The sequence below is a fragment of the Lacerta agilis genome, chromosome 15, assembly GCF_009819535.1.
Source record: "Lacerta agilis isolate rLacAgi1 chromosome 15, rLacAgi1.pri, whole genome shotgun sequence".
Classification (NCBI taxonomy): domain Eukaryota; kingdom Metazoa; phylum Chordata; class Lepidosauria; order Squamata; family Lacertidae; genus Lacerta; species Lacerta agilis.
In genome coordinates, this window is record NC_046326.1 from 19,116,097 (window position 1) to 19,139,826 (window position 23,730).

Genomic DNA, 23,730 nt, shown 5'->3' on the forward strand with positions numbered 1-23,730 from the left:
ACCAACATCCTAATCTAAAGCAAAATTGCAGACTTGAGGGAGAATAGTTGCACCTTAGGAAATGCTTCCTCCTGTATATTGTATTTATACTACAACATAAATACCAATCAGTGGGGCCATGGCATTATGGAAAAGGAGAAGGAGCAGAAGAGGGATTGTCTGCTTGTGACGCTCCTGTGATATCGCTGACATAGGTCAAAGAGATGATTGCCTAACAAAACCAGTCTCCAAGGTGCCACAGTGTCTTTTATCTTCTGTTTTGATCCTATAATTCCTCAATTTACTCCTGGCAGCCTATGGGGACTCCAAACTTACTTGGATGATTGCAAAACCATTCTTAATTATAAGGCAAAACTGAGCTAGCACTGGTTTGGAAGAGATTAGGGCAGTCTGGGCATGAGAAAATATTGAGTAATGGAGATATTTCTGCCTTTTAATCCAAAAGTAAGTAGCTAAAAAGATATTTATTTTGATCCTGCTTTGTATTAAATCTTAAAACTTAATAACTGTGCAGCACTTACTTTGATTATTGATTTATCATACCCATAATTGTTGAACTAGATGGGAGGGTGGTAGATGAACAATGGTATGCTAGCTACTTTGGCCACCTCATGAGAAGAGAAGACTCCCTGGAAAAGCCCCTGATGTTGGGAAAGATGGAGGGCACAAGGAGAAGGGGACAACAGAGGATGAGATGGTTGGACAGTGTTCTGGAAGCTACCAACATGAGTCTGACCAAACCGGGAGGCAGTGGAAGACAGGAGTGCTTGGCGTGCTCTGGTCCATGGGGTCACGAAGAGTCGGACACGACAAAACGACTAAACAACAACAACAACATGCTAGCTACTAGCAAGTGCCACCCAAACAGAAAGAGTTGAAGGGTATTTTTAGCCTGAGTTTTTTCAGTTAACATGGAGAGAAGACAGATTCTAGCCAATACTCCTGCTTCTGGAGATAGAACTAGTGTGAGCCCGAGGGCAGACTAAATTTTTTGTGGATCCTACAACGATAAATTTAAGTTACTTAGTTTTAATGTGCTTTGGGATGCCTAATTATGTACAGGATCAGGTTACAATTGGTGTAGCTGATTTTTTTAGCCTCAGTTTCCATAGTGGAAATCATAGTGGTCTATCTTGTGTGACTGTTGTGAGGAGAAAATCTAAATAACTAATAACTATTTTCGACAGCTTTAGTTCTCATGTTTTTACCGATGTCTGACTTCAAATTCTTATTTAATCTATCCATGGTCGTTGCTGCAGGATGTTAAAAGCCTATAATTAATTTGCAAGTGTCGATTTGTTTACATATCTACAACTATGAGCCCTGGATGCTAACAGCAACAACAAAAACCAACCGGTCAGATAGCAGCTGGAAGTTTTATGTGGGGCAAACTTCAGGTGATGTCCACCTCAACAACCTCCATGCAACATATAACCCTTCTATAAAGGGCTATTTCAGAGGGGACTTGGCACCCAAGATTCTCTGTTTTGTACACTGCAATGACTATGGTCTATCTCCATAGCTGGAGGCAGTATGCCTATGAAAATCAGTTATGGGGAAAGCACTGTTATACTGAGGTCCTTCTTGCGGGCTTCCCATAGGTATATGGTTGGCCACTGTGAGAACACAATGCTAAGCCATAAGTCTAATCCAGCAAGCTGTTCTTACACCATATGGATATATTATTATACAGTATAAAAATCTGAATGAATAAATTATAAATTTAGTGGGACATTGAAAGGCATCACAAAGCTGAGCAGGTGAAAGGATTTATGGATCCAGTTGTAAAATAAGTCCCTCTACATCAAATTTTAAGCTGAACATTGCCCTGTTTTTTGGTTTTGCTCGTCTCCTTGCTGTCTGGGTACTCCTCCCACCCTTGGTTCAGTGCTCCCAGTTTTGGCAATTCTTGTGACCTGTGATATTTGCCAGAGCTTCTGGGTTCTCTGCTTAATTTCAAGTTTACCTGATGATTAAACTGGCAACTGTTTTAACCCCAGCAAAAGATGTGCTCCCAAGCTAGTCTGCTGCTGAATACAGTCAAATCAACCACTTTCTGGACTCTGGGGCTCAGTAGCCACCCAGTCCAAAGGTTTGGAAGCAAGTATTGTGTGTTAGTTGTACTATACAATTGACCTAATGACAGATTCTAAACCACCACTGTCTCCCATGGATTGCCAAGAGTTTACCAAAATAGCCCCTCTTTGGTTTTCTTCTCAGTGTTGAAAAACGCAAGACAAAATGCACATACTGTACAGGTAAAAGAAACCAGAGCTGAAATGCCTCAGCATCTCCTAAATTCCACCATACAACTCAAATGTATGGTTGCCTATTATCTCTGTTGGGTTTTTTTTGTTTTGTTTCTTGCATATTGAAGAACGTCCATTTTCAACAAGCCTTTTGAGTCTGTATCTGTATTGGATTTCAAACTGTTTTATTGTTAATCACTTCAGGATGTTTCATGGGAGGCAACAAACAAACAAACAAACAAACAAACAGGCAGACAGACATCTCAGGGAGTTTTTGTACATGATGTCCATGTTGTAATGGAATCAAAGTGGAGCTCTCTTCTGCCCACTCTTCCCTTAAACATGTGGGCTGAGATAATTTTTCATCTGGACATTTCTGTCAGTACTTATTTTATATGGCTAACATTTGCTTTACTGCCTTCTAGATTTATCCATTCTGAAAAGTTCCGGTGGATGAATGGAAGCTGCTGAATGGAATTAGTCAGCCATCCACCTTCAGAGATGGCTGATCTAAGCAAGAGCAAGCTAAGAATAGTGCCTCTCATAGTATGATATGGTACCAGATGCTGTACTCTGTTCTTAAACCCATTCATTATCCCTCCTTGCTGTAGTGTTTCATTCATTCATCTGTAATTATTCTTTTATGCTATGAAAGTGACAGAAAAGTTCCTTTAGTAGATTGTCCCCAAACTCAGCTTTTTATGCAGTTGTAATACATGCACAACCACCTTCCCCAAACATCTCCTGTAGATGTGGTGGACCTAGCTAGTTGGGTCCGATGGGAGTTATAATCTCAAACACCTTCGGTGCACATTTTTAGCAACTGATGTCCTTTTATTGGCAGCTAAATCAGCAATAAAAATAGCGGAGCCAACTTTAGCAGGCTGGATGAAATGTTCTTAATGGGTGTGCCCTTTCGTGACAGTGGGAAGGCACAGCTGAGGAAACAGGAAAGATCAAATGATACTTGCAAGAACTTTTTCATGGGAGAAAGAAAAGGGCCTCCTTTCCACGGGTGTTTTTAATCCCATATAGAATTTACATTTTGCAAACACAGTTCTGCTGCTCAGAACCCTTCACCAGTCAAGTGTGTGGCCTACACAATAGAATGCTCAGGACATTAGGCTCAACTATGCCAAATCTGAAACAAAGGTGCCCTCTAGTGGTGCACATTTTTTCCTCTTCATACATTATTTTTCTAGTTCTTAGGGCTGAGCATAAATTACCTCCCATAATTCTCCACTCTTATTTGCAGGCAGCAGACTTGGGAGTGGGGGGCATTTTGTGGAATATTCCTGTGTGTGCAAGCACACATAAATTCTACAGTTCAGAGATAGCAAAAAAAAAAAAACCTTTAAAAACTCCAAAATTTTATCATAATAACATCCTCATAAATTTCTGCTCCAATCTACTTGGTATGCAGCCTTCAAATAACAAAAACAATACAAGCATGAAAAAGTTGTTTTAAAAGAAGCCTTGAGTACCCAACAATTTCTACACAGATTTTTTAAAAAACAGACACTGCAGCTGCTATACTTGCAGGTTTCTGATATATACTGAATTTGCATTTGAAGCATACATGCCATCTGCACCTGGCTTCTACAATACTATCTGTTGCAGAGCCCAGTTCCTCTCCCTCTCTTGCTCCCATCTCCATGCTTCTAGCCCTGCTGTTCCTTATGCCCAGACTAGTCTTGCCTCCTCTGCAAGCTCCCTCTTCCTATCTGCTTTCAATACCGACCTTTCACCCTTGGATCCTTCCTAGACTATCCTACCCTTACCTACTCTATAGCTACTGGGCTCTCCCAAGCCTATCCAAACAGTATACAGTGGTACCTCAGGTTACATACGCTTCAGGTTACATACGCTTCAGGTTACATACTCCGCTAACCCAGAAATAACGCTTCAGGTTAAGAACTTTGCTTCAGGATAAGAACAGAAATTGTGCTCTGGCGGCGCAGCGGCAGCAGGAGGCCCCATTAGCTAAAGTAGTGCTTCAGGTTAAGAACAGTTTCAGGTTAAGAATGGACCTCCAGAACGAATTAACTTCTTAACCCAAGGTACCACAGTAAAACTGTCTCCACTATCACTACCATAGATCACCATTCTGTCATTCTACAGTAGGTTTTTGATATTCAAGAAAGTGGTTAATGTAACAGGTTGTTGTTGGGTTTTTTTTAAATACAAGTGCTTATAAAAACTGCAAATGGCAAGGACTACCTTAAAATAGACATCCCCCCTTTTCTTTTGCATGCTTCCTATGTGTGCAATATCTGAAAACAAATTATGCTTCTTGCTTCAGAAATATTGACTTTCCCATATGTAGATTTAATCAACAATTTTATCAATTGATGTATGAAATGGAACTCAGGGCAGCGTTATGAGGACAGACTTCCTTGCTTCACACACAGTTATATGGGCAACATAAGTGGGCAGCAACCTGATACACAGTTGGGCATTTAATTAGTATAACTATGAAATTCAGGAATAGCCATGGATGTAGACAATGTGGGTGGGCAGGGGGCATTTGCCCCCACCCATAATCAAGTCAATAAAAATACTAAACTAACTGAGGTTCTGCCCCCTCCTAACATAAAGCCTACCCCCCACAACATAAATCCTGGCTATGCCCATGGTAATAGCATTTTCAAGACTGTTCATCTGTGCCAAAAAAATCTCTGGAACAGCAACTTGTGGTGAAGCCACCAAAGAATCTGTGTGTGAAATAGCTAATTTGACCCTTGCGCAGGGCCACAGGCAGCATGTGACCCAAGCCATCTAAAAATGCTGCCATCCCACTTTGAGAGTGAATAAGACACACAAGGGTTGGGGCCATGGCTTTCCCCAGCACAGCTCTTGTTTCCTGTTTTCCTAAACCAGTAACAGATGCTGCTGGACCAGCTAAAAAAGAAAAGTTGAGAATGATTAAAACCTTTTTAAAAAGCAAAAGAGCAAATGCATCTGACTGCTTCATGAAATGTAGTTAAAAATTGGGGGAACAGCCAACAGCTATCACTCTACCGCTAACACTTCCCTGGCAGACACTGCTTAGCTTTGTTCAGGCTGCTTGTAGTTATTATCTGGCATTGAACTGCCTATGCAAATGGCCGTAGTTTTCCAGAGAATTTTGAGCCTTGCAGGACTTAGCCAGCAGGCATTTCTCAAAACTGCTAGCTAGGAAGGAAGGAGTCACAGAATAATGCTGACCAACTGACAGGGAAAGACCAGTAGAAACGTAAAAAAGGACTACAATGGTTGAAAAATGCTAGGATTCCTTTCCAGAAAACTGGCTGCCTGAAGTGTTTATACTGGCAAAGCAAAATCATAGCAGCATTCACTTTTATGGTTGTTTCATTCCCATGCCACACACATTCTTCTCAATGTTTCTTTTCATTCTTTAACTTCCTGGTTGCTTCTGGGTATTGACTGTGGTTTAGCTACTTTTGATGCAAAATAAGTAGAACCCCAAGCATCATATTAACAATGCCAGTTTCTAATGAGGGCACAGTCACTTTGTAAGTGTTACATGGCTGCTGAGGGGAGGTGGGCAATTCTTTATCTTCAGGGAAGCAGGGAGGGGGGAACCCTATCCAAACTAAATAGCAGAATGTGATCTTAGGTCTGCTATAGCTCCACAGATGTGCACTGTGCATTTCCTATATCCACCCTCAGGCATGTTTTGATGCCTGTTTACGTTGCAATGTAGAAATTTCCTGTGATATAAGAAACTAACCTTGGTATCTCCAATGCCATAACTTGCAAATAAAGAAATGCTAATGAGATTGATTAACTTTTTTAAAAAATAGCAATAAAAATTGAAATGCATCTAACTACTTAGCACAGCAATTGGGAAACTAAGCAAGAGCCATCACTCAACTAACTACCACTTCCCTGGTGCAACTTGGCAACTGTTGCCTAGCACTGTTTTGACTGTTGCTCTTGGGCAGCAATCTTGGGCATTATTGTTGCCTTTGCTTTTAAGCAACACATGGCTGATTCACACATGCATGCTCATACCTTGCTCATCAAGGCACGACTTGCATGTGGGACTGAATCATCACAGATCAAACACAATGCACTTAAGTAGAGGAATTTCACGCATTCAGCAATGTGTGCCGACTAATTCAATGGTGGTCAGGAGGACTCAGCCCACTGAAGTAGATGCTGCACACATGTTTAGTAACCCTGGCCATCTTAATAGCATAGAGTTATATTCCAGCAAACAGTTCACCAGCAAAACATGTGTATTCCTTGATAAACAACATACAGTATAAGGTTGCATTCAGACATGTACAAGAGAAACTTGACAGCAGTGCAATAATACCCATGTCCAGCATAACAAGAAAAGTAACTGAAAACACAATGAAGGTTTGTGGCTGTTTGTACACTAAGGTTTGTATACTGAAAGTTACTAGAGTTTTGTCAATCATGGAATTTGGAAGGTGCCCAAGGCTATCTCACCACCAATTCCAGGATCCTATTATCCTACATTCCAACTGGAATCATCTGGAGAGGGAATTTCCCTTATAGAGGATTCTCATTTCTATATGGGTTAATGGATTGTGCGTATTCAGTTGCTCCTTTTCTATCCATTAAGTGCAGGAAGCAACTTCTCTGTTTGAGCCATTCACATAACATGGTTGCCAGTTCTCACATGTCTGAAAATCACACAGTGAGAGTAAGCCTTTGTGGCAAAGGTCAAATTCCATGACAGCAATTTTGTGCTGAATGGCACGTATAGGAAAAATATATGCTCTGAACACCCTGCATGTCACACAAAGTAATACACTCTGGTAAGGAGTCTGTATAAACACCCATTTCCCTACGCCCTGACCACAAGGCTCCAAGTGGCCTAGCCTGCTTTCTAGCTACTCAAGCAAGACCTCATGTCTTTTTGGCTAATCTTTGCCTCAGTGTCAAATTTGATTTACTTTCCCCCCATGGTTAGCATCCATATCATTTTTAGGTTTTAAAAAATTAATACATGGCACAAATCCCTTTTTCTTATAACTGGATATGAATGTGGGAAGTGAGGCTTAACCCTTCCACGTAATCCCCCCAAATCCCTGTGTGCTAGATTAGAAGAAGAAAAAGCTCTGTTGGTCTCTGCTTTTCAGCCCCTTCTCTCTGCCCTTTCTTTCCTCTACCCCTTGTGTTCTCTGCCTCTTGAAGAGAAAAGTCCCATCAAAACTGATCTTTATTTTCATCACAAAAGTTGGTCTGTTTGTGGGGATTCTATTGTCTTCAGTGCCATTCCTTCCAAGTTAGAATGTTCACAAACATTCCATGACATCACAGCAACTCAGCCACCCACAGCCAGAGGCTTCAGACATCCACATGCATACAACCCAACACCACCACAAAATCTCTTATCAACTTACAATATAAGGGAAAAAAAACATTTGTGGCCTCATATGGTAACACTGTTCCACTCAGTACGTGATAACAGACTGCTGCTATTACTAAGTATCTTTTCTGTCACATGCCAAATAACAAAACCAACCAAACAAAAATTTCAGTCTTTTTTCTATTCACAGCTTCTTCCTTGGAGCAGAAAACCGGTGGAGTTATAGCACCCAGGTTAAAAACTGCAGGCCTCAACTAAACATGTCAACAAATAATGCATTGATGGTTTGGTTTGGACATTTCCAGGAATTACAGCATGGAATTCAATAAGACTACTTTTGAGACCACTGTAAAAACATAGCCCCAGTCACTTTGTTACTTTTTTCAGTGTGGGTCTCTCATCACCTGAGGCAGAAACTCACTGAAACATGGAGGAAAGGATCTTGTAACTTTATTACATTTCCTGAAACCAACATCTTCTTCAGTCCCTCATTTTGCATTGTGCTTCCAAAAACAGATATCAGGCCTTTTCTTGACATGGGAGGAAGTATTGTCAGTCTTGGCTCATTTAGAGGTCAAAGTTTAAAAATTCCACTTAAGGATCAATGGTTTTAAAAAAATAAAAATCAAATTATAATGTATTTGATATCCAATGACAAAGGAGGAATTTCATTTGTTTCCCTCTGTTTTAGGACTGGTGGTAGAAAATCAGGATTAGATGCTGCTTCCAGAAGACTGTTGCTCATGAAGATTTGCTTTCAGTTATTTCCATCACTTGTGTATGTCCTGTTGCTAGACTTAAAAATATTTTCAAAATTGTACTGTAAAACACAAAAGGAACAAGAAATAGTAAAAAGAAAAAGAGGCTAAAGACATGCAGAGACTTACTTTCCATCTTCCCTGCTCAGGTAATCACATTCCGCGCGCACACAAAAATTGCATTTGGAAGTTCTTGTCAAATTCATGTCATGCTTACATTGTAATTGTGCATTCAACAAATTTATAAATATGTACTGTAACAGATAAACTGACTTGTATATAGCCACACATCTGTCTACTGATTTCTATACTGTACAGAAATATATATATATGGGATAAGCATCCACCCACAGATATGAATGGGATCAAAAATGTGCCTTGGCCAAATTATGTTGCATGCATGGATAGGTGAGCTAGTAATTTTTTTGTGCTTTGGTACTTTTTGTGGACATTCACAAGGCTGGGTAGAATATAAGGGTTGTTAATGCTATCAGGCTCAAACCGTACATGACATTAATCACCCATGAAGCAGAGAAAGTTGGCACAGCAGTTCTTCTGTCTCTTCCATAATACAAGAACTCAGGGTCATCTAATTATTAAACTGATTAGCTGTCAGTTCAGGACAGAAAAGAGAAAGTGCTGCTTCACATAATACATAATTGCTAACTTCACTAGATTTGCTGCCATAATATCTAGTGATGTCCACTGACTTAGACTTTTTTTTAAAAAAAGGGCCTTAAAATGGGATTAATCAAATAGGTCTAAAAATGCCCATTACTGAAGTTGGCCATACAGTGGTACCTCTGGTTACGTACTTAATTCATTCCGGAGGTCCGTTCTTAACCTGAAACTGTTCTTAACTTGAAACACCACTTTAGCTAATGGGGCATCCAGCTGCTGCTGCTGCGCCGCCGCTGTGCGATTTCTGTTCTCATCCTGAAGCAAAGTTATTAACCCGAGGTACTATTTCTGGGTTAGTGGAGTCTGTAACCTGAAGCGTCTGTAACCCAAGGTACCAATGTAATAATAATAATAATAATAATTTATTATTTATACCCCGCCCATCTGGCCGGGTCTCCCCAGCCACTCTGGGCGGCCAGATGTATGGAATTAATGTTCAGAGGCACTATCACATTATACCTTAAGTCCTATTTCAAGCCTTCAGGCGGAAGAGTCTGCACTGATGTAGCCAAATGGCATAATCCAAGCACAAAGTTTGGGGGAGTCCTGAGATTTGCAGCAGTATGAACAACAACAACAAAAACCCTAATGTTGGGGAGGGGACATTCCACGTGATCAGCATCATGTTAGTTTGAAATGGATACATGTATGTTTGCTCCTGGGAGGAAAATAGCAGCTGGCTTCTACCATAACAGATTTATACAGAATGTGTTATTATGTGTTTCAGACTGGTGGTATTTTTCTACTCCCCATTACATTCACTAACCTTGCACAGTAATCTCATCTGCATCAGGACTTCTAGGAGTGCAGCTGTGCTGGTCTTCAACACCCTTGCCGGCAGCAGAAAGCATAAACGAGGTAATAACCATGTAACAGTAGCTAGTCACCTATTTCCTCCAAAATTAAGTGACCAGTGTTTAATCTTTCCCTCAAGGCATATGAACAAACCTGGCACAGAGGTCTATTGTACAGTGCCTTCTTGGCTCTACAGATGCAGATGTGTCTATAAATTTTTGCTTTAGCAATCTTTCCAAAAAGAGGGGTTAGGGATTGTAGCTATTCCTATGGTGAATGCATTGCTTGCACAGATACTGCAAGTTCTTTATTTTTAGGTTCTTAGAATGAGTCTTTTTGCTTAACGTGTTACATCCAACATCCGGAACATATTGCTTTGTTGGTTTTTGATGTCATTTGATGTCCATTTTCCTGTCTTGGGAGGCCTTGGGTATAAGAAAGCCAATCACTAGTTGCAAAAGTGGGCTGGATGGATAAGAGCAAAGCACAATAGAGGAACAGCCCCCTCCTTGCTGGAAAACTGATGGCTTTCAGGATGACAAAATATGGATACTAGGCAGCTGGTGAAAATTAGGTACTGATGGTCACCTGTGACACCTGTAGTATTTTTAGCCTGGAGCTGGAAAAATCATCACTGAATAACTCACAAGCTCCATCTGGTCTTAGGCAATTAGCTTAAAAAGACAGGAGTTTTGATTTCAGTGCATGTTGTCACAAGACAGAAATACTGTCAAGTTGTAGATTATTAGGGAATGATGTCTGTCTGTCAAGGAATGGAAGCAAGATTGCACAAGGCCATTTTCTTTAGCTGAATAAGAGCTCTACCTACACATATAAATTCCCTCACATTCCACTGTCAGAAAAGGGAAAACCTTTATCGTAAAAACGCAAACACTGCCAAATGCAGAAATCACATTCCTTTGCCTGTGTGCCAGAGCTAGTTCCAGTGTTCACTTAGCTCAATATCCAAAGCACCGTCTTCTTTAATAGCCATAGATCTCATTTTCTACCCAGGCTGATTCTTTGCTTCGCCCCACTCTGTCATTGCACAGTTCATATATGTCATTGGTGACAAATCCACTTTCAGTACTGGCCAAAGTCACAAAGCCACTCTCCGAGGTATTGACAGCCATATTGTCATAGTCCCCAGAGAGGTCATCAGGAGTATCTTCTCCAGGACGGGCCCGGAAAGAAGAGTTCTTAATGTCTGGTCTGGTCCTAGCAAGATCTGTTTCTGACTGTTTTCTGATTACATTGTATATCTCCAAACTGGGGCTGTTCTGTCTCTTGGGGGACAGCCAGGTATCCTGTTCCTTTGCATTCATCTCCGTTTGCTCCCGTCTCCTTAAAAGGGAAATAAATAAAAAGGTATTAGCTTCCTTTTATCTTCCACTGGACCACAAAACACTTACTAAGAAACTAATCTAGTGGTGTTAGTGCAGAGAAATTGTGTGTGTACACACACACACACACACACTCTGTCTGTGGCCACATAAAGGAAGAGAATACTTCAGGTATGGGCAGCTTTGTTTACTGTAGTATGTAGTGGCACAATCCAATCTGAACTTAGCAGTAGCAGGAAAAACAAAGGTAATAATAACTGCAGGCAAGAAATTAACTTCCTTTATCTAAAAGTAGAATTTTACCCTGGAAGCGCACATAAGCTAGCAACAGGAAGGGCACCTAAAAGTGATAGCAGCAGATGTTTATGTGTGTGCACATTTGTTAACTCAAACTAATACCAGTATGTATTAATTAAATCTATATCCCACCCTTCCTCCCAGAGGAGCCCAGGGCAGCAAACAACAACACGTTAAAACAATATAATTTGAAACAGAATAAAAATGAACATACTTAAAGCATTTTAAAATAGTTTGAAAGCCACCAAAAACATTTCATTCCAGATGTGTGTAATAGAAATTTCATTGAGCTTCTTACAGCCTGTTCACACCCCTCCTATTTATTTATTTATTTATTTATTTATACATACATACATACATACATACATACATACATACCCTGCCCATCTGGCTGGGTTTCCCCAGCCACTCTGGATGGCTCCCAACAGAATACAATAAAACAGGCTCCCTCAAACTTGGTGCTCCAGATGTTTTTGGCTTACAACTCCCATGATCCCTAGCTAGCAGGACCAGTGGTCAGGGATGATGGGAATTGTAGTCTCAAAACATCTGAAGGGCTGAGTTTGAGGAAGCCTGCAATAAAACATCAAACATTAAAACCTTCCTTAAACAGGGATGCCTTCAGATGTCTTTAAAAAGTCATATAGTTGTTTATTTCCTTGACATTTGATGGGAGGGTGTTCCACAGGACAGGTACCACTACCGAGAAGGCCCCACTCCCAGTTTTGTTCATCATTCATTCACACTGCCTCTTGATCCTGATCAGATGCTATGACAGCATATCATAAAGCCTCATGCTTTGCCCCATATTGTGACTTACCTCTTTGCATAAAGCCAAAAGCTGAAAATGGCTGTGATGACCACGAGGAGAAGCAGCACAGGAATGCTGGGGATTAAGAAGTAGGCAAGGCTCCAAACAGGCTCTGTGTGTGGGGGAAAGATACTCTAACTTTTAATGGAAAAATTAACAGGCATTACTTTTTCATGCAGTTATTATGTTCCAGGTTCTCTGTGCATAATTTCTCCTTCTTCTTTTTAACTTTAGCAATGGGGGCAGGAAGAGAGGAGGTAATTAGCACAAGTAACAGGATGTTTTAACTATGTCTGCTGTGCTGTTTTCCAGGAAATCAAATACTTCATTACATTCTGTGCTAACAAATGACAGTGCCTACCTTTAGCTTCTTTGAAAGTTTTATTAGTTGCAACTTCAGGAATGGGTTCTTCTGGGGATGTGGGTGTAAAGATCTCTGTTGCAGCTCCTAGGAAAGGAATCTGGCTGTTACAACTCTACAGGAGAATAGCTTCATTGCACTGTACAAGTTAAAGCAGTATCATGCCACTTTAAGCAGTCATAGCTTCTCCCAGAGAATCCTGGGAACTGTAGTTTGTTAAGGGAGTTGCAGACAGTTGTTAGGAGTTGACTGTTAAAACACTCTGGGAACTGTAGCTGTTATTTGGAACAGAATCTATACCATGCACTCAACTTTTACTGATGTGAAATTTACCTGCTTGAGAGGTGTTAATTTCAGAGGCAGCTGTTGGCTTTTCTGCAAGGGAAAAAACATACAGACATACATTTTCTTCTGCATTTGGTCACCAGGACAAACTTAATCCCACTCCCCCAATGTTTTGGCTTATCCATGGAAGTTCTTGGCACATTTGATATTGTGCCCCAGAAGTTTAGTTAAGGAGACCATTTTTGGAAACGGATTGCAACTTGTCACTGAAATCATTTTTCCGTTTCCCTTGTCATTTCATTGCCTTCAGATTTTTTTCTGTGCCCAGTGGTGATACTTAAAAGTCTTAACCTGCATCCTCTATCAGGGTGGCTCTCGAGAAGCTATGGTTCCATACGATTCCCTTCTAGGTTTCTTGATGTTCATATGAGCAACATCTTTAAGTATGTGGCCAGTCAATGCTAGAGCTCCATTATTGTACTGCACATTGCAAACTCCATCAAAGCTGTGAGAACTAAGCCTCACAATACTGTACACTATTTTCTTCTGAGTTGGATACTGTTCAAAAAGCAACTGGAAGAGGAAGGGAGGACAGAGGGTGAAGAAAGAGCTGTGAGTGGAGGGGGGCCTTTCCCTCTCCTTTAGACCCCCTGGGAAATGCATCAAACCTGCTGTACCTGGAACTGAGTATGGAGAGTGAAGCTGCATGGCACACAGCTGTGGGCAGCCTGAGGAAGTGCCATCCACTTTGGGCCTACCCATAAAAAGCAAGTCTAGAATGAGAGCCTAGGGTGAGGCCCACTGTTTCCAGGAACTCTTCTTGTGAGACTTTTGTAGGGGGCCTGAGAGTTTGTTTGGACCCTGGGTGAGAACCCAGAGGCTGAGGAAGGGTGTGCCAGAAGGGGGAAAACTGATATATATATATATATATATATATATATATATATATATATATATATGTGTGTGTGTGTGTGTGTGTGTGTGTGTGTGTGTGTAACTTTGTATTAATGTAACATTTTTATATGTAACTGAATTTTAGTAATATTTTGTTTAAGTTGTCTGTTGTTGCTTCTTTTTTGTACGCTGCTTAGACATATTTTTAATATATTAAGCAGTATAGAAATTGAATAATCATTGAAGCAATAACCAATATACACATTGAATTCAAAGACTGCCCCAGCAGCATAATGCCTATTACAGTGCTGAGAAAACTGACTATATGGAAGGATGCTGGATTTCTTCAAAACAGGAGAGACATCACAATATACAGATATATGTTATTAATCATTCTTGGTTCCAGTTCTTTCAGTTAAGGCCAAAGGACATAGGCTGTTCATTCCACAACCGCGAAAGATAAAGTCCATAATAAGCAAGTTAACTCCATAAAACAAGTCGACATTGTGTTTAACAACACATTCCCTGGCATTCATTACTAGACATCTCCCACACCACAAATGACCAGCCCCTGAGCCAAATTGCACGTCGCAGGATATGGGCTCCCTTACCCTGGGGATATTTGCAGATGAAGTTGTTTTTCATGCTGCAGCTGTCATCATTCCACTGAAACATATATGGTCCCCCATCACCTGCAGGTGCTGAGGGCTGGTGGTACATCACAACACAGACTTCACTTCCACAGGAGGGCTCGTCTGCGTACCAGTTTCTGTGGAATCAAAGCAAAACATCAGGTGAATTGTTTCTCCTTGCCCTTCTCCCCATGAAGGGCATTTCGCAGAGCAGAGAAAAACGTGGAAGGAAACAAATTCACTCACAGCACCTTTTAACTTTGTACCTGCTGCTCTAGCTATTCACATGAATGTGGAGGGGGCAGATGTCAGGGACAGCAAGGCAAGAAGCAGGAATCCATAGCTCAGTGCACAGCTGCCCCCCCCCCCCATAATGAGCCAGGGGAGCTACAGGTTGGAGCATCTTGCTATGCTCCGAGCTCCACCTGGAAATGCTAGGAATTGAATCTGGGGCCTTCTGCAAGCAAAGCAGATGCTCTACCAGTGGGCTATGCCCTTCCCCAGACTAATGGTTCATCTAGCTCTGTGTTGTCTACACAGTGACTGGCAGTGGCTCTCCAAGGTTTTTTAAATGGGATGTTCCAAGTCCTACCTGGAGATGCTAGGGATAAAACCAGGGACCTTCTTCATGCAAACCAAATGCTCTATCGCTCTACCTGATTGTCATTCAGGCAGGCAGCTTTGCTGTATTATTTTTGGCATCTGTTAAAAACATTTTTGTTTAGACAAACCTATCCAGTTATGTAGAATGTTTACAAGGTTTTAAGCTTATCATTGATGTTAATTATTATTTGTATGTTTTAAATAATTGTTTTTTCACTGACAATGTTATTATTTTATTCTTTTTGTAAGCCACTTTGAGGTCTTTTATTATCAAATGATATACACATTTTATGAAGCAATAGAATAAATAATACCCCTGAACTACAGCCCATGGAATCTGTCTCGGCCATAAGCCTTCCCTGGCTGAACCCAGATGCTGCATGGTGCTAACAGAGGATATGCAAACGTGATATTTAGTCCCTTTCACAGCCCAAAGAAAGAATACTTGTGCATTTTTTTGTGCCATAATTCTTGTTATTGGTTATATCAGCAGGATACAAAGCTGGATGGGCCCCTGTTTGGTCACTGATGTTCTGGTACACAAATTTAATTGATTCATGTTGGTCACATAGGATTAAGCAACAACTATGCCAGGAAGTAAAGGTTGTGGCAGCTGCTTGCACTCCTAGCATGGGCCTGAAGTTCCAGTTTGGTACTGTAAGCTGCGGGAAGGTTTTCTGGAAGGGTTAGCACCATTCCTACCAGGAAACCTGTTATGCAATAATAGGTTGAGCTCTTGACATCCTTGACACACAGGTGTGCCTAAGCCAGAAAGCAAAACATAGTTATGGCCAAAAGAAATTCTCTGGTGCTTTGGATTAAGACACCAATGCTTTTTCAAAAGGTAGAACTCATTTATAAATGGATAGGAATCTCTATTCAGAACATTTAATACTTTTGTTTGACTCGCTAACTTCATGAAGGAACTCATACTTCTGTTCTGAACATGTGGACTTACCGAAACGTGGACAAACTTCCATCTGACCAAGAGTACAGGTTTGGGCATTCAGTGCTGTTGTCAGGATCCGATTCTCTCCTAAGCCCTATCCAGAAGTCGCCATCTGACGCTGAAAAGCTCCCAATCATCTTCTCAATCAGTTTCTGTTCTGACTGTGTTTCTATACTGACTAGGTCTCCTCCATCTCTCCTACAGGCCTGAAGAGCTTCTTTAAAGCCAACCCTGCGTACAACATTATGTAAGTAAACGATCTTGTAGCACGGGCGTTGGGTTCCTCCACGGCAAATGGCATGTCCTGAGGAAGACCAAAAAGGAAAAAAAAAAAAAACCATTAGCAAACCAGCAGGAAAAGGTAGCCAATACTTCTCCCATGATGAGTTTTGTGCTGCATGGAATTTCTCTCCATTAACTCACATTAGCACTCATAAAACTAACATGAACTGGAATTAAGAATACCTACTTGCATATTGGACCCAGGTGGTGCTGTGGGTTAAACCACAGAGTCTAGGGCTTGCTGATCAGAAGGTTAGCAGTTCGAATCCCTGCCACGGGGTGAGCTCCCGTTGCTCGGTCCCAGCTCCTGCCCACCTAGCAGTTCGAAAGCATGTCAAAGTGCAAGTAGATAAATAGGGACCACTCCAGCGGGAAGGTAAACGGCGTTTCCGTGCGCTGCTCTGGTTCGCCAGAAGCGGCTTTGTCATGCTGGCCACATGACCCGGAAGCTGTCTGTGGACAAACGCCGGCTCCCTCGGCCTATAGAGCGAGATGAGCGCCGCAACCCCAGAGTCGGACACGACTGGACCTGATGGTCAGGAGTACCTTTACCTTTACCTTACTTGCATATTATGGGCAGTCTAACCACATTTCCTTTGACTGAAGTTGAGGGAAGCATTGCTGTCACATTTTGGCCAGATATAAAAATGAGTACCAGCCATAATTCTGTTGGTATGTGTGCTCAGAAAGAACTCAATTTTTGTATTAGGTGAAAGCTTCTTATCACAAAAAATATTAACTAAACTAGTTCATATTAAGGCTCATTCAATATCAGAATTTGTGTTATGAATTTTTCATACAGGCTGTAGCTCAATAGTAGAATTGTCATGGTCTGGCAGGATGCCGAGTGGTGGGAGGCACCAGCTGGAGAATCCCCAAGGGAAGAAGGCTCCGAGCCTGGGGATTGGTGGTGGGATGATGCTAAGTGGTCAGAGGGAGAAGAGGGAGCCGACTGGGAGGAGGAGGTGTCAGAAGCTGAAGGGAAAACAGGGTTTAGTGAGCAGGAAGAGGCTGGGGCAGAGAACAGTTCAGAATCAGAGGCAGAAGAGGGGGCTGGAGAGGAAGGGGACCAAGAGGCAGAGATGAAGCTGGCTGCTGAAGAAGCCAGGAGGTCTCTCCCTCCTCCTGTGACCAGTTCCCCCCACTCCTGGTCTTCCAGAACCAGAAGAGGTATGAAGTGAGAGGAGCAAATACACGCAAGGTGTCAAAGTCTCAGATCATTTGGGGATGACTCGATGCAGGAGGAGACTTGGGGAGCTGTTTGGAACTGCCTTATTGGGGCAAGATCTACCTGGGAGAGTTGCAATGCTCACTAGGCCTTGCCTCCTGAGCTGTTTTGTTTCTTTGAATAAAGAGAGTTAACTTCACTGACACAGCATGAGTTACTGTGGACCTGCTCCTGAAAACCGCCCTGACAAGAATTAATGTAGAAGGTTCAATCCCCAGCATCTCCAGGTAGGACTGCAAAAGACTCTTGTTTGAAACCCTGAAGTGCCATCGGCAATGTACGTGAACAATACTGAACGAGGTAAACCGATGGTCTGGCTCCTTATAAAGCTGCTTCCTATAAACCTGTATCATCAGCCAATCTCTGTCTCGTGAATTTCACAATGTGACTTTTATATAAAAAGACAGGGATCACGAAGACCACATCCAAGTAAATCATTTTAATTAGTATTTTATGTCCACATTTATCCAGTGCAAAGTCAAGTGTTCTGTTTTAAGAAGCCAACCATGGAACATGTATTTCAGGACAGGATGTTATAAACCCCTATGATGCCGAGTGGTGTTTCTAAAACACATTTTGAGAGAGATCCTCACATTTCTATTCCTTAAATGTACAAAAGTTTTAAGCACTCCATTCCAAGGATCTTAATACAGCACAGTAATTTGACTGCGTGGGATTCCAATGTCTTAACTGCAGATGGCATACAAGTTAAAATGCTGAGCACAGCAAAAACAGTCTAGTCACCATCGATAATCTGACCAACATGCATCCCTGATTAAATACAAAATACGTTACCTCTCTGAAGAATCAGATCCGCAGCTGTGAGGCAATGGGAAGAAGAGAAAAAGCACATCACTTATAAAATTGGCAATGACCAGGACTGCAGAATATCCAGCCCTTAAGAGTGGGCTGCTTTGAGGTGGCTAAAGTTTTTGCAACAACCTGGCAATTGTCTGCATTTTATCAGCAAAATTTGAAGTTATTTTTAGCCAAGGCAAGAATGCAATGCAGTTGATTGCAGGCCGGGCACTGCTACAAGTCAACTTGTCCAACCAGTGATCTCACTCTACTGCATACTAGAGATGAGTCCATGAAACTAAAGGTGCTTCGTTATTAAGTAAGGTGTTGATTTCAATCTGATTAGCCCTTAATAAATATAGCTAAAATTCTAACCAATTTCTCTGCTGCATCAATATGTTAGGTATTTTTAGTGCAAAGAGGTAGATGCAGAGGCCCAAGTTCAAATCCATCCCTAGAACTGCTTCACATCTTGCACTGCAGCTAGATCACACTGGTGTTCAGTGCAACACAAACTGCAAGTGTGGAGGGCAGATGGGCGCTCCAAAACAAGTAGTGGATATGCACCAGAGATCCATGGCCAATCATAGCTCTTTGAGCAAGTCCCTGAACGTTTAGGAAAGCATGTCTGCCCATCAGGTGTTTCATATCTGCTGCAAAACACACTAGCAAATACCTTATTAATGACTCAGACAAATAATATGAAATAGTTCTGCAAAACAGCAGCATAGTTTAATACAGTGATGGCAGGCCTGAGTTCAAATCCCATTGTAACCATGGCTTTGCATAGCTCCCTCCCCCTTACCTTCTGTAAAATGGGAACAATAATATCGTATCATCTACGTTTTTGATGAGGATAACTAAGATAAGGTCTGCAAGTTGTTTTGCATGTGAAAAGTAATTAGTGCTAGAATAGCAGACATGTGGTAACCATCAATCACATGGCAGTATATTAACGTATTAGTTTCACAATGAAATCATAACATGGCATTTGGGGTGGGGGACAATAGCATGCCATGTACAAAGTTGCACATCTTCAATTACACACTCAACACCCTAGCAGAAGTTGCTTTATGAGTTTTCCAAGACACATTAAATTGGAGCAAGTGTGGGGCTGATTCTACATGCCAAAACCATAAAGTGTGTCCCCAATGGTAATATCAACTGGCTATGTGTCTGGCCCTCATTAATGCAAAAGAAAAGAATGGTTGGAAATGCCTGTAGCATTAATAAAAAAAGAAAAAGAAAAACAGGTACCTTTAAAAATACAAATACTTGTTCAGGTAATTGAGTAATTTTATTATGCTTTATTGTATGACTGAGATGTGTATTTTGTTTTTGTTTTTACATTGCTTACATGATTCTGCAGCAGAGAAGAGCAATTATAGCTGTGGGGGTGAAGGAGCAAGCAAATCCACACAAAGCAGGCCGGACTATTACAGAACAAATGGGAATTCTTTGGCAGTATTTATTTTCAGACAGTCTCCACACTTAGAGTGGGGAAAGAGTTTATTTAAAGGGTCTTAAGAGGGGGGGGGAAATACACACAGTGTGTGTGTGTGTGTATGTGTGTGTTCTAAGAGGATGCTTAAAATAGTGTTGTGATGTGAAGTGGGCAGCCCACTGCACAATATTTCTAGCTGGCCTGGCATGTGGAACCGTTATGGTTGTTGCCAAAAGATGTTTTGGTTTATGAATGGCACTGGAGCTCTTAAACCTCCAGCTTAAAGCCCAGTATAGGCTGTAGCTTAGCGATAGCTCATTTGCTCTGCATGCAGGTCCCTGGTTCAAGTCCTGGCACCTCCAAGCAAAGAGAGCCCTCTGTCTGAAACCCTGAAGAGGCACTGCCAGTCACTGTTTATAAATTACTGAACTGGATGGTCAGATTCAGTATAGGGCAGCTTCCTATGCCAGTTTTATTAGTAAGGGTTTTTTTTTGGGGGGGGGAGCTATAGTGACTCAGTAGTGATAGATAAGCATTCTAAGTGAGCTCATAAGCATTTCTCCTCGACGGCACATCATGGGAATGGCTGGAGCTCAGTGGTACACTGCCTGGTTTGCAGGTCCCAGGTTCAATCACCAGCATCTCCAGTTTACAGGACCAGTTTTATACAAGGACAACACCTTCCTGCAACTGTGGAAATCTGCTACCAGTCGGAGCAAACAATATAGGCTAGATGGACCAATAGCCTGACTCACTTGAAGGCAGCATCATATAAACAATATCAATTTTGCACAATGGCACCATCAGGGCAGGACGCTGGGGCAGATCCGCAGAATGATCAGGAAATGCCCCAGCTGGCTAACCACCTTTTGAAGTAAGTGAAGTAATGCCATCTAAAGAGAGATGCCCCATACGTTTATTCTGCCCAGAGTTTAAAATGACTGAACTTAACCACTGCTTTTGGACGGGAGCTCAGATGAAGAAGAACATACAACACCCCCTGCAGCTCACAAAGATTCTCAGGAACAGACCACCAGCTAAAATAGACACCACAGGGCCAGCTTATTTCATAGAATTGTAGAGTTGGAAAGGACCCTGGGGATTATGTAGTCCGACCCCCCAATGCAGTAATATGCAGCGGTCCCATAGGGGGAATCGAACCTGCAACCTTGGCATTATCACCATCATAGTATAACCAGCTGAGGTACCCAGCTTGATACAGTGAAAGCAGCTTCATATCATGTCTTCCAGCACTGATCCCCAGAACTGAAACCAGGGTCCTGGGCATCTGACTCATGTTAAGTCTCCCCAAGATTTAAGGGTGCCCCGGTTGAGAGAGATCTGCAGAATATGAGCTGGCAGCCCACCTCTCCCCCACCATGCCAAGGCAGCAAAGCATCTGCCATAGTGCCTTCCCCGTTGGGGCAGCTCCAGCCTGCACCCCCATTTCTGCTGTGTCCGGAGCTTTAGCAGCCCAGAGCAGAACCTGGAAGGGATCCCAGGTTCTCCGCTGCAGAGACACACAGGGTCTCCGCTACACTTGGGTGTTGAAACGCATACAACTTTTTGCAGAAAACTCTACCATCGCGCCCCCCCCCCCTTCCGCAAAAGAAAACCCCTGTCTCATTTACTCCACCCACAATCCACTTTGTGTATCTGTAGAGTAAGCAGTAGGCTGCTGAAGAGGAGGCCACCCATATCAGCTGGGTCGTCTCTGGGGTGCCATCAACATTTTCTGGGCGCAGTCCTGCACAAAACTTTGGCAACGTATAGCCCCTGGCTTTCGATGGGATGGAGACTGCCAAACCATACAGCCAGGACTGCATACTTTGTTTGCCTCCTTGCCTCTAGAAACAGATACAGTACTAAAACTGGCCGGCCGTTGGTTCCGCTTTTCTCACGCAGAAGGACCCCCCCCCCCTCCATTTCTGGGAGAGGAAAGCTCTGCACCTTCACAACCGGCCTGCTGCTCCTTGCAGCAGCAGCAGCAGCAGCATTTTTTATTTTTTGTGTGTGCGCATTAATAAAAGTGCCATCAGGAGGAGGAAGGGGGGTTAGCCCCCACCTTGGACACCGCTGAAGCTGCCTTCACCCACTTTTCTCTCTCCAACACAGGATCTTGTCCCTACCCACCCCACCCCAGTTAGCATCATTTTCCTCATCCATAGGCAGGTTTCTCAGTCAGGGCTCATTCCAATGATTTTATGCCCCCCCCCCAATCCAGGGATAAGTACCCAGCCAACCCCATGCCCAAAGCGCTCCCCATTCCAGAAAGCGGAGACGCAGCTCCAGATCGTCCGTCCCTCTTAACTTTTGCATTTGCTTTCAATTCCCGGGTGTGGGTGCTTCCCCCCACCCGCTGCAAAACAGGAGGGGACCAGCCCGAGACCCCCGCGCCTGCAGCGCTTGCCTCTCTCCCCAGCCAACTCGGGACCGGGACGGATGCATCCGCTTGCCCAGCCCAGCCCAGCCCGGGAGGCACTCACCGCTGAGCAGCCGCGTCCCCTGCCCGCCCGCCGCCCCGCAGAAGGCAGCCAGCAGCAGCAACAGCAGCAATTTGTTCCCCGCGGCGGCTCCTCCGCCGCGTCCCCGGAGCCGCATGTCCCGGCTGCACTGGCAACAGCAGCGGCAGCGCAAGGGCAGCAGCGCGAGCTCCGGGCGAGCTTCTGGCAGCAGCCAAGGCGGCGGCAGCAGAGCCGGCTCCGCCTCCGGGCCAGGGGCCAGCCGAGGGGAGGGACGCTGGAGAGACTCGCGGGTGGGGTGGGGTGGGGAGGCTCTGCGCGGACACTGGCACTCACTTCTCTCGACATGCCTGCCGTGAGGGGTCGAGAGATGCTTCGGTAGCCAAAGTGCAGCTCCATGCCAAACTGATGCATGGGAAGAAGCTGCGGAAGTTGTGGGGGGTTTATTTTTTGTTGTTTTTGGGTGGGGGGAGCATTCCTAAGACACACGTTTCGAAAACAGAATGCGAAGTTAGGCCCCGTGAGTTTTGCATGCGGAATGTTCCCTGTGCAGATGGGGATCCAAAAGTTGGTTTAGAAGTGAAACGCTGCAGGTCTGGAGTGGATAATGTTACCCGGCCCCCAGCAAGCAGTGGCAAGGATGCCCTGGCAATAGAATCAGAACTGTATAGTTGGAAGGGACCCCAAGGGTCATCCAGTCCAACCCCCTGCAATGCAGGAATTTCAGCTAAAGCATCCATGACAGATGGCCACCCAACCTGTTTAAAAAACCTCCAAGGAAGGAGAGACCACCACACCTCTTACTGTCAAAAAGTTTAGTCAGAATCTCCTTTCTTGTAACTTGATGCCATTGGTTCCAGTCCTGCCCTCCAGAGCAGGAGAAAACAAGCTTGCTCCAACTCCCATGTGACAGCCCTTGAAATATGTGAAGATGGCTATCATCATAGCTCATCTCAGTCTCTCTTTCCAAGCTAAACATACATAGCTCCTTCAACCTTTCCTCATAAGGCTTCACCAAACAACTCACAACTACCCAAACAACCCCAGCCGTTCACCATGTACTCCACAGATATGTGGACTCAGCCAACGTGCTTTAGGAATATAGAGTAATGACTCACTGGTCCATCTAGCACAGTATTCTCCACACTGACTGCCAGCGACTCTCCGGGGTATCAAAAAGGGAGTCCCTCTCATTGCAACTTGGAGATACTGCAAAGGATTGAAACTTGGGCTTTCTGCATGCATGCAAAGCAGCTGGTCCACAGCAGTTACATCTTTCCCAAAGACTTGAGGTTTGTCTTCTCTAGCTGGATGGTCAAGGGGTCATGTGACAAGGAAACAGCTGGCTCAGACTGTGATTTGACATACCCCACAAAGCTTGGGGGATCAGACTGTGCTGGAGACCAGAGTGGCCCAAGGCACTGAAACACTATGGGTGCTGGTGAACTGTCTGCAGTACTTGGAGGAACTCAACACCTCATTCACACAACCCACCTTCATTATTTGGCCAG

The 23,730-nt window shown here is 43.2% G+C and overlaps 1 protein-coding gene and 1 long non-coding RNA gene across 3 annotated transcripts; one reads left to right on the forward strand and one right to left on the reverse strand.

The window, feature by feature from the left end:
- The first annotated feature begins 2,353 nt into the window (after positions 1-2,353).
- Positions 2,354-16,315, forward strand: LOC117059797. The gene is made up of 3 exons (XR_004427951.1): positions 2,354-2,795; positions 9,763-9,893; positions 16,210-16,315. It is a non-coding gene; the product is annotated as an uncharacterized LOC117059797 (long non-coding RNA).
- Positions 7,429-22,363, reverse strand: LAYN (layilin). 2 transcript variants are annotated; one of them, XM_033171628.1, is made up of 9 exons: positions 22,244-22,363; positions 18,311-18,334; positions 16,015-16,309; positions 14,433-14,590; positions 12,976-13,017; positions 12,643-12,729; positions 12,291-12,393; positions 9,802-11,174; positions 7,429-8,416 (listed from the first exon to the last, which is right to left on the reverse strand). In XM_033171628.1, the coding sequence occupies exons 1-8, from the start codon at positions 22,356-22,358 to the stop codon at positions 10,814-10,816; spliced, it is 1,185 nt and encodes a 394-aa protein (XP_033027519.1). In that variant the 5' UTR covers positions 22,359-22,363; the 3' UTR covers positions 7,429-8,416; positions 9,802-10,813. The 2 variants fall into 2 exon arrangements, with proteins under 2 accessions (XP_033027519.1, XP_033027520.1); XM_033171629.1 differs by lacking the exon at positions 18,311-18,334.
- Between the last annotated feature and the right edge of the window lie 1,367 nt (positions 22,364-23,730).